The 9,871-nt window shown below is 41.0% G+C and overlaps 2 protein-coding genes across 4 annotated transcripts; one reads left to right on the top strand and one right to left on the bottom strand.

Annotated features, from left to right (window-relative positions):
- Nucleotides 1-302: 302 nt before the first annotated feature.
- On the bottom strand, nt 303-1,424 carry nr0b2b (nuclear receptor subfamily 0, group B, member 2b). The gene is made up of 2 exons (XM_035680826.1): nt 655-1,424; nt 303-565 (listed from the first exon to the last, which is right to left on the bottom strand). The coding sequence occupies exons 1-2, from the start codon at nt 1,196-1,198 to the stop codon at nt 324-326; spliced, it is 786 nt and encodes a 261-aa protein (XP_035536719.1). The 5' UTR covers nt 1,199-1,424; the 3' UTR covers nt 303-323.
- Nucleotides 1,425-2,546: 1,122 nt separating this feature from the next.
- On the top strand, nt 2,547-8,173 carry nudc (nudC nuclear distribution protein). Of its 3 annotated transcripts, none has more exons than XM_035681741.1 (9): nt 2,547-2,759; nt 3,414-3,506; nt 3,604-3,816; nt 3,917-3,994; nt 4,095-4,208; nt 5,215-5,409; nt 5,519-5,602; nt 5,690-5,808; nt 7,834-8,173. In XM_035681741.1, exons 1-9 carry the CDS (start codon nt 2,685-2,687, stop codon nt 7,883-7,885), a joined length of 1,023 nt encoding a protein of 340 aa, XP_035537634.1. In that variant the 5' UTR covers nt 2,547-2,684; the 3' UTR covers nt 7,886-8,173. The 3 variants fall into 3 exon arrangements, with proteins under 3 accessions (XP_035537634.1, XP_035537633.1, XP_035537632.1); XM_035681740.1 differs by having other exon boundaries at nt 3,914-3,994; XM_035681739.1 differs by having other exon boundaries at nt 3,604-3,825.
- Nucleotides 8,174-9,871: the final 1,698 nt, after the last annotated feature.

Below are 9,871 nucleotides of genomic sequence, written 5' to 3'. Positions count from 1 at the left end.
AACGTAAATGAAGTGAAACAAAAGGAGGAATGGTTGTTTGCTTGTGCTTTCCACATGGGCCACATGAGGGAGTCAAAGCCTTCTTTTTTAGGATCAGACCATGCTGTTTTGTTTTGCCACTTTTAAACACCCCATCCCCACCCATTAAAGTAATCTGATCAAAGTGTAGTTGTTTTTTATGATTTCACAGAAGTCATGAAATTCTGAAAAGCATAACTTCATCAAGCTGAAGAAGGTATCAAAGGATTTATTTCAAGCGTTTCTTAAACTAGGTTCACTGTATAAAAAAACACTCACTCATACAAGGCTTTCTCACCGGGGTCTCATTGCACAAACAACATCTCTGTTAATAAATGTAACATATTTGTGTTGCCGATAACTGGCTTGAAGAAGAGCTCTGTGACCAGGCTGTGACTGACAGTCTGAATGGCGGAGGCTGCCAGAAGGACTTGGCTGAAGCGAACGTCGTCATTCGGGTGCAGGAGGTGGATGACTTCTTGGAGAGCTCTCTGAGCTTCTTGTTGAAGGCCTTCAATGAACAGCAAGGCGCTCAACCCTTCAACAGCTGCAAGCGATAAAGAGAAGTATGTGTTAAGGCTCGTATCCAGCAAACTGATAAGGTGTTGAAACACAACCAATAAAAAGGTGTTTTACCTGGGTTAAACAACAAAGCGCCCTTCAGGTAGGCGTATTCCTTTGGGCTGAGATCCAGATTCCACAGCTGATGCAAGCCAGCTCTCAGTTCGTGGACTCCTGCAAGAGTTGGTCGGTCAGTGTCCTTTTCAGCGCGTCCTGGTCCGAGCAGAATCTGTCTAAGGATGCTTAAATTTGGTACATCCGTCACTTCAACGACTATCTTTTCCTGGGCAAGCCCCAGAACAAATAAAGGAACCCAGCAGTGTCTTAAGAGTGACGACTGATCTCCTGACGGAAGCTGACTGAAGGATGGTAAACTCCTCACAAAGCAGATGGTTTTGACGAGCACACTGGAGGCAACCTGGCATGTCACCTTTGGGTCCTTAAGGCAAACTGTCCTCCTCCGCTCACAGTGGCAGTTGTGGGCCGTGGCGCTGTGGTTCAATTTGTTGTTGAAGTATCCGCTGTCCCTCCCGCTCAAGATGTTGTAAAGGATAGTGTGAGGATGCTGATCCCGGTAAGAAGAGCATGTGTTGTTTGTGATCTCCTCCAGAGGAAACATCCTGAAGGAAGAACTATGTGCAGAATGCCCCTAAAATGGAAAGAAAACAGGTCAGTTAGCAGCTAAAAGCAGCATGAACAGTGTAACAACTTCATAAGCTCAGGCTCTATTTATCCAGGATGTCACCTGCTCATGACAAGGTCAGCTTTGACCCTCCCTTTTTAAGCCCTTGCGCTTGAAAAAAAAAGGGACTGTGGACTTCCCATGCACTACAGAAGGATCTAGATTCCCTCCACGTGGTGGCGATAAGGCTCAGCAGAGGGAACTACAGAAGCTTGTGGGGTGAATGACATTTATCATGTTTGCCTCAGTCATTAAGTCAGCCTGTACCGGTCTATCAAGGACTGGTGGGGTCAAGGCACAGGCTGGCACCTGTCCTGTGCCCCAGATACACCGTGGACCTATATGAAAGGACCCAATAATTTATTTTACTTGATTTTTGGGTCATTTAACTCCCATGTTATAATTATAGATTTTCTGTCATGAGAACAAATTGAGATACAGGCAACAAAGTGTATTGGAAATACTAAATAGTTATCTTAATTAAGGTGCAATCATTTCGTGTAGGGCCCCTCAGATATGTAATCTGGGCTAGAGCTGTGGACTGTGAACTCATCCAGTAGCACCTATGGGTAACACTTTCTAATGATACTGTATCTATGGTCTATGGTAGCACTAATAATATAACGTTAAAAATACATTTAGTTTTAACGTCTTAAATGGGTGGGTAGCTGGCTTATTCTTAAACTGTTTTTATGTTGCTTTTCTGTTTTATAAGATTGTAGATGGCATAAAAATACATATGAATAAAATAAATAAACACATTAAAAAAAAAACCTTTGTCATCATCATTATGCTTATTAGTGACACTTGTACTTGTACTGTATGGCAAGAGAAGTTGTCTGTTGTCAAAAATTGAAAGAATGAATAAATAAAAGCCTAGTGGTGGCCTACAACAACAACAATTGTAATTTCAGAATTCTATTCCACTAGCCTAGTCACCTTCCACTTAATGAGTTTTTCTGAAGCAAAATCTTTGTTTATTTCAAGTTATTATTGGTACATGTTGTGCTGATATAATTTTATAAATGTTCACAATAATGTCGATATGAACTGGGCAATTAAAAATGAATTAAGCAACTACATTCATTTTTATATTTAGATATTTAATATTATACATTCTGTTTTAATTGGATAATATCGTGATTTAAAATTATATTATAATTAAATACATTTCTTCTCGAAAATTCTCACTCTTCCTGGGCGCCTCAGTCCCGCCCTGAACCAAATCTCTCACTTCATTGGATATTTCGGCTGTCACTTAAAATCCATTCCTACGATTGGTCGAAACAAGCGTAGGCGGGGTTTGTTTCCAGGAAGTGAGTAGCGTGACTACGGGCCTCACATTGTCGCTAAGCGCTAACCCAACTTTTCGCTTGTCACCTCACAGCTAGCGTTTAATTCCTCCTCTCTGTAAACCACCAACATGAGTGACGATGAAGAGAAGTATGACGGCATGTTGCTCGTTATGGCGCAACAACACGAAGGAGGAGTACAAGAGGTAACTCAGTGTGCTGCTGACATGCTAAAGCTGCTGTGTAATGTACGTTAGTTAGCTCGTAAGCTAGCACCCCTCTCCTGTAAGCATGCAGTGGAAGCAAACGATGTCAGCGGTTTTACAGGGTTGTGACTAATGTTATCACTGGGCTCTCTTGTTGGACAGACCAGCAGCTGTAGTTTTAAATCTATGGGGTGTTGAACTCGGCACACGTGACTAACAAAGCAGCGCCAAGTCTCAATACAATCTCATTTTATTTCCTGTTAAACTCACTTTCTGGTGGGTCTGTTCTCCTCTAACTAAAGGCTGTGAATATTCGTTTGATATTTGAACTATTTCGTGTAGCAGTAAGATGCTGGTCCTGTGTGGGTGGTCTGAAATGGCTGACATTTCGACAAGAGCCAGACTTTTTTTCTTCCGCACATTACTTTGCTAATAAAAAAAAGTTTGCTATACCAAATTTAATGTAATAATTTGCAGATAGATCAAACAATAAATAACAGAAGGTGGGATGTAAATCTGGGAATGTAAGGTTATAAAGCTGTTAATGTATAGGTCTGTCTGGTGCTGTGTGTGTGTAAATGGAGCACTGTCCAGTCATACCAATGCTCAAATACAAAAGTCATCATTTGTGACTGCCTGTTTTTCTCTCAACAGTTAGTAAACACATTTTTCAGCTTCCTCCGCCGAAAAACCGATTTCTTCACGGGTGGTGACAGTGATGGAGGAGCTGCAAGTGCTGCAGAGAAGGTGAGCAGATCTTACTGCATCTGCAGCCTCTGTGGCGTTTAACACTATGTACTGCACCTCCACTTACGCCAAATGTCCTGCCATCGCTTTCTTTCAGCTCGTCAGTGATGCTTTTGCCCACCACAATAAGCTAGCACAGAAGGTCCACAAAGAGCAGCGAGTGAAACGGGAGAAGGAGATGAAAGAGAAAGCCGAAAGAGCCGCCAAGCTAGCAGAGGAAGAGAGAAAAAAGAGCAAAAAGGATGACGGTCCCAGAATTCAGGAACTGACCGATGAAGAAGCAGAGAAACTTCAGTCTGAACTTGACAAGGTGCAACATGTGAGCCGTGTGGCTTTAATGTGAATTACTGCCTCTGTTGTGTCGTGAACGTTACTTTATTTTAATCTTTGTGTTATGTATATTCTAGAAGAAGACAGAAGAGGAGAAAAAGGTTAATGCAACAACAACGGTAGAAAAGTCATCTGACAAAGCAGAAAAAGAGAAGGGGGTGAGTGAACAGGTTCGGTGTAAAAAGGTTGCAGTTTGGTGTTGATGAGCAGCAGAATCAGGTTCTGCCGAAGTACTCATCTTAATTTCCATTTCCGCAGTCTGACTCAGAGGGAGAGGAGGATGAGAAGGACAAAGATAAACTGAAGCCTAATGCAGAAAACGGAGCTGACCTGCCAAACTACAAGTGGACACAGAGTCTGTCTGAAGTTGACGTGAGTGCCTTTTGACTCATCAAAGTACTTTTACAACGCCCATTTGTGTTTACTAATCCTCTCAGTAGGTGTTTCTTGATCATCTTGCGGCTCAGGCAGCCAGATATTTACCAAAAAAACCCTGGATCATGAGAGAGATCCTCACTTCCTTCCCTCACTGTTTTTCTGTAACAACCAGCCCAGTTCTACATGCCTGGACCTCTGCCCTGATGTGCGAGTTCTTGTACCTGTGCCACTGGTCTGCTCATTAATGTCCCTTTTGATTGATTTATATTCCAACTGTTGCCTGAATTTGTCAGAAATAGTGGAGAATGTTCACCTAACATGTCAGTATATCTTTACACCATTGACTGGGTGGGAAAGGCGTTATGTAATGTTAATATTAATATTAATGTTAATTTGTAAAAGCACTTCACTCTTACTTGAAATAACTGGGGGCAGCAGAGATAACCTATGAACACAACATTGACATATCATCTCCCTCTAAATTAATAGAAGGCCTTTTTTTTATAGCAGTAGCTTATTATTCATACATCCAGTAGTTATGGATGGCAGCATTATCATTCATATGCAGTCGTGTTTCTGCCCACCTGATGAATGCACGTCCAACATTTAGCTGCTAAATGCTCCGCTATGTTCACCGGCTAGGAGCAGGTAGTGTACACAGGAGTCTGAATTTAAAATCTACTAAGAGTAGTGTTAAAACCCCCGCTGTCCTTCGAGCTCCCAGTCTGGGTACAGTCAGTTAGTAGGGCCGCTAACTAGCTAGTGGCAGCAGCTAGCACTGTTAGCATGTGCAGCAGTGCAGCGGTAAGTGACTCCCTGTGTTACAAGAGAAAAGGTCCGTGTTGCAACAGTCACCTGATACTTTCGTCCCAGTGACAAGGCGCAGCTCGCAAACTATCTGACTAATGAAAAGTGGGTCGACTATAAGGGGGTAACCCTAGACAAATCTTTCATTTATGTAATATAACATATACAATATAATTTTAATATCCTCCTACAGCTGACAGTGCCTTTCGACGTCAAGTTCCGCATTAAGGGGAGAGATGTAGTGGTGGACATCCAGCGACGCTCCATCAAGGTCGGCCTCAAGGGACACCCTCCCGTTATCGACGGCCAGCTTTACAACGAGGTGAAGGTAGAAGAAAGCTCCTGGCTCATCGACGACGGCAAGGTCGTTACTGTCCACTTGGAAAAGGTAAAAACAGAGTTGTGGACAGATACTAACCGTTGGTCTGTGTCAGCAGTAACAAAGTGACGAAAAGAACTGCTGGACTGTTGAGCCTAACTTTGTTCTTACATTTCAGATTAATAAAATGGAGTGGTGGAGCAAGATTGTTACCACAGATCCAGAAATTAACACCAAGAAAGTCTGTCCAGAGAACTCAAAGGTAAAAGATGAAGTTTAAGCCTTCAGGTGTATTGTGCCTCCCACACGTTCTGCCCCGTCCTCACTGTGTGTTTTTCCTGCCATGCAGCTGTCAGACCTGGACGGAGAGACGCGTGGGATGGTAGAGAAGATGATGTATGACCAAAGGCAGAAATCAATGGGCCTGCCAACGTCTGAAGAGCAGAAGAAACAAGACATTCTTAAAAAGTAAGCTGCCAGTGTAACGTCTCTGCCAAGTAATACACCTGCTCGGTTTTTGTTATCACGAAGCTTGAAAGGTCTTTTTATTCTCCCAGTCAGCCGAAATCTATGGTGCTTTATTGGCTAACTCTCCAAAGCCGACACTGTATCCAATAGTCAGTTTAACAGAAGCTTTATGATGTATAAAGATTTTATTAGACGAGTGAATTTGAAGGCTGCCTGTCTCGTCCTCAGTGTGTTCCCAGCTTCTGCTCAAGGCCAGGCTCCCCTGCTGTAACTATAGGCAATAAAAGATAGTGTGGCATTTGTACCACCTTCTGCCTCGCACAGACGGGGTTGACCTGGTTCAAGGAGACACATCTGACCAGAAACTAGTTGTAATCTTTCACTCCTTCATGTTACTGTCTAATAGTTTAGTAAAATTGCTCTTTGCTTTGAAGGAATAACTAGGGAAACAGATTAAAGTAGTTGGTCAGTAAACACTAAACATTTTGCTGGACAGGTATAATTGACTATCGTCTTTTTATACTAGTATTGTATCAGAGTTTCAAATTCTGGTAACCTTAATAAGACTATAGGCAGCACGTTGTTCCCTGTGATGGATTACCTTGGTCAAACAAGTTTCAAGTCTCTACAAGCTCATTTTCATAGAAACCAACAGCCATCTCGAGAGTAAAAGGTATACTTAAAGAAAATGGGCGGCCATAAAGTTAAGTATATCCCATTCATGGTAAATGGAGTAAAACATAAAACCCCCGGTGTGCTCTTTTAATTTGCATACTAAAGAACTGCTACAGCTCCTGATACTTGAGAACGCAGAGTTGTGTTAAAATGGTACATTAACCTCATGAACATATGTGCTGATTGTTCAAAACATAACACTCTACAGGAGCAGTAGCCTCCATCCAGTGAGTGGTCCATCCATGACGTATCCCGTCAAATATTACACAGAGCAGTAGTTAACTAAGATAAGACCTGGATGTGGGCTAACGTCAAAGTCTTGAGACAGACGTGAAGGACGCTCTCTTATCACTGCTGGTAGTAAACGACCCCTCTTCCTCCTCTGCTGCTCTCAGATCAGACCAGAGGAGACGTGTCTGCTGTTATGTTGACCTCTACTTCCTCTTTAAGCTTGTTAAAGCTGCCTCTGAGGATCTTGTATAGTTTTATAAGGTGACTGTAGTCAAGATAGCTGCTCAGGGTTGCTTTATTGACGCAAAGTTCACATTGTGTCTGTCCAATCAAATGTGTTGTCTCATCTCAGAGGAATCATGCATCTTTAAAGCTGCAGTAAGGTAACTTTCATAAAATAACTTTTTGTCATTATTGCTGAAACTTAAAGTAGTACACAAGACGGATAATCTGTGAAAAAAACAGGTTCCTCTGGCTCCTCCTAGTGCTCCTGATGGTATTTACAAGAATACACCGGGCCTGAACAAAAACAAACGATCAGAGCTGAGAAAGATAAAAAGATGCTTTGGGTTGGAGGCTTGAAGATTGTTGATTGTTGAGTCTCATTAGTCATGAGTCCCATAGCATCTCCGTTTGACGCCCTGGTAATGAGGCTCAACAATTACCCATATTTCTTGTCTACACATTGTCAGGATATAGTGAAGGTTTCAGTAAATATGACAAAAAAACTTAACTGTTTGTGCCCAGCAGGGAAATGTTGAAAATCCAGAAATAAAACCAGCTGTGTTTGAGATATTATGTAAAGCATTAAACCAGTGTGTAGGATTTCGCGTCATCTAGCAGTGCAGATTGCAACTAACTAAACACCACTGGCACCTATATTTGACAAGCTGGGAATGAGAACGGACTGTGAAGTGTGCAGGAGAAACTACGGTGGCTGTGAAAGTCATCAAAAATGCGAAAGGCCCTATCTACAGCCAGTTTTTGGTTTACAGTAGAAACTTGGTGGTTCAATATGGAAGCCAGCCCACAGCATCTGTAGATAAAAACAGAAAATTCAATCAACAATTGCTCTGGCAACAACCTTGTTTGTGACTCAGACTTCTTCTGTCCCTGCAGGTTCATGGCTCAGCACCCAGAGATGGACTTCTCTAAAGCCAAATTCAGCTGAGACCCGCTATCGTCAGCATCACCTGCACAGTCCACATGGTGTTTAACATCTACCATATCAGAGCCAATTTCAGGCACCAACCAGCTTCATCTCTACTCTCCATACTGGACATGGTTTGGTGGATTAACATGTCTTACATGAATAGGTTCATGTTTTGTTTTGTTTTGTTTTTTCATGATGGTAACAAGGTTGATGACTGTAATGAGTGTAGCCATTTGTCTCCTTTGCATGTCGTCTCAATATTTAAAGATGTGTCTGGAATTTTTAATAAACAAGTTTAAAATCAAAGTGATGTGACGCATGATTGGTTATATTATGCCCTGTCAGCACAACCTGGTAGCAGAGGTATCAGTGGCCTAAAATGGCAGGATGAAATGGAAAATGATTGCAAGCAGTAAAATTTTAATTCTTAGCCCTTTTGCTGCTCTTTTTCGTATTTTTACTGGCTATAAATTTGGAAGTTTACAACCTTGAAGAGTTCAAGGCCAAGAGTAGTGATTATACCAGCCCTTTGGAGTCAATGAACTCACTCATGTAGTCTGTTTGGATCACATCCAAAGGCTATTGGCCTACAATGAAAACAGGTTCTCCTGGAGTACCCAGCATGCAGGTTTATTGCATAATACTGAAAGTCCTGATGTGGATGGCACAGATTTCTAAGAATTTTTTCATTAACCATTGAAATGGTCAAATGATTGTAAAAGAAAATAGTTCTGTACAGATGAAAATGTGCACCATGCACAGTTGAAAAGATTTTATAATTTGAACCACAAGGGAGCAGTGTTTGCCTGTGAAGAGTGTGAAGAGTGCTTCTGGAAGGTGGAGTGTTATCCTGTATTATAGTTTATCTACAATGAGTACACTTTACTACTATAAATCTGGTGGAAAATTATAGAAGATGACATCCATGACTAAACTGAAGAAATAACTTAAAGTGAAAGTCAAGATCAGGGAGGCCTGTGTAGTGTTTTTTTTATTCTTGACTCTATTTATCCAATTTTTAAGAATTGCACTTGAAAATGTTCTAAAAGAGTCAACTTGGGAGTAAAAAACTAAAATGAAGAATACATCGGCAATTGACTTCTACTTGGAGTGCAGTGAATTGTAAGTGTAACTTTTAAGAACAGCTCTCAGGTGATCACATACTCAGGGCAGATAGAGCCAATCAGATGCAAGGATTTACCCTCTCTGCCCCATGGTCCACTCTTTTAAAAATGTATTTACATTTTCTCAGTGATATTGTTCAGAAATGTGTATAATTTTCTTTTTTTTTTAAAGTTCTTATTTGTACAAAATCATTTATATTTATGCATGGTGCAAGTGATTGCAAACATAATCAGTGCTACAGTAGCTTTATTCTTGTTTGTGCCCTTTGCTAATGCAACAAAAAGTGGTGTAACATTATGTCAAAGGGGTGATTGAGCTTGTAAGAAAGTAAAACAACGGAACCAAAACTGCCTTATTCCTAATTATGCACATGACTTCAGAAGACAATAATATATTGTTTAATCACTTCGAAACGTGAAGCAAAAGCAGTAGGGAACCATAAACCCTGAGGTTGATATCAGTGAGACAGAATTAAAAACAGCTGGATTAAATGCATCGTTTTCTGTAATTCCCTTGTGCAAAGGTAGGCAGTTTGAATCCAGCTCATGAATGGCAGACTCCGCCACCAACAATCTAAATTACTGAATGTAAATACATGAAATGACTTGCTGAAATAAAAACTGACCATAAATGGTAAAACAGGATTAGATTTCTGTAAGGATTATAATTTAATTTTGAGAAATTGATCAATAAGCTCATTTTTATTTTAGTAGTGCATTGATTTAGCATTGAACACTGTCAGTTAAAAACAGAAGGAAAAAAATTGCAGCAGCACCAGTGATTTAAAGGGTCCAACTGCAGCACCAGGAAACAGGAACAGAACACATACCTGTCCTCCTAAATGCTAGCTAAATGCTTACTGCTCTGCTAATCTAAAAC

The sequence above is a fragment of the Morone saxatilis genome, unplaced genomic scaffold, assembly GCF_004916995.1.
Source record: "Morone saxatilis isolate NCDOM2014 unplaced genomic scaffold, NCSU_SB_2.0 Contig9, whole genome shotgun sequence".
NCBI lineage: Eukaryota > Metazoa > Chordata > Actinopteri > Moronidae > Morone > Morone saxatilis.
This window is presented reverse-complemented; position numbering and strand designations above follow the sequence as displayed.

What these genes read in the sequence shown, in the direction of transcription:
- nudc (XM_035681739.1), top strand. Translation starts at nt 2,685, where the DNA reads ATGAGTGACGATGAAGAGAAGTATGACGGCATGTTGCTCGTTATGGCG. An exon ending in CTGCAAGTGCTGCAGAGAAG is followed by an intron (nt 3,507 to 3,603) that starts GTGAGCAGATCT and finishes GCTTTCTTTCAG; the next exon opens with CTCGTCAGTGATGCTTTTGC. An exon ending in AAGCAGAAAAAGAGAAGGGG is followed by an intron (nt 3,995 to 4,094) that starts GTGAGTGAACAG and finishes CCATTTCCGCAG; the next exon opens with TCTGACTCAGAGGGAGAGGA.
- nr0b2b (XM_035680826.1), bottom strand. Translation starts at nt 1,198, where the DNA reads ATGTTTCCTCTGGAGGAGATCACAAACAACACATGCTCTTCTTACCGG. An exon ending in CGCTTTGTTGTTTAACCCAG is followed by an intron (nt 566 to 654) that starts GTAAAACACCTT and finishes TATCGCTTGCAG; the next exon opens with CTGTTGAAGGGTTGAGCGCC.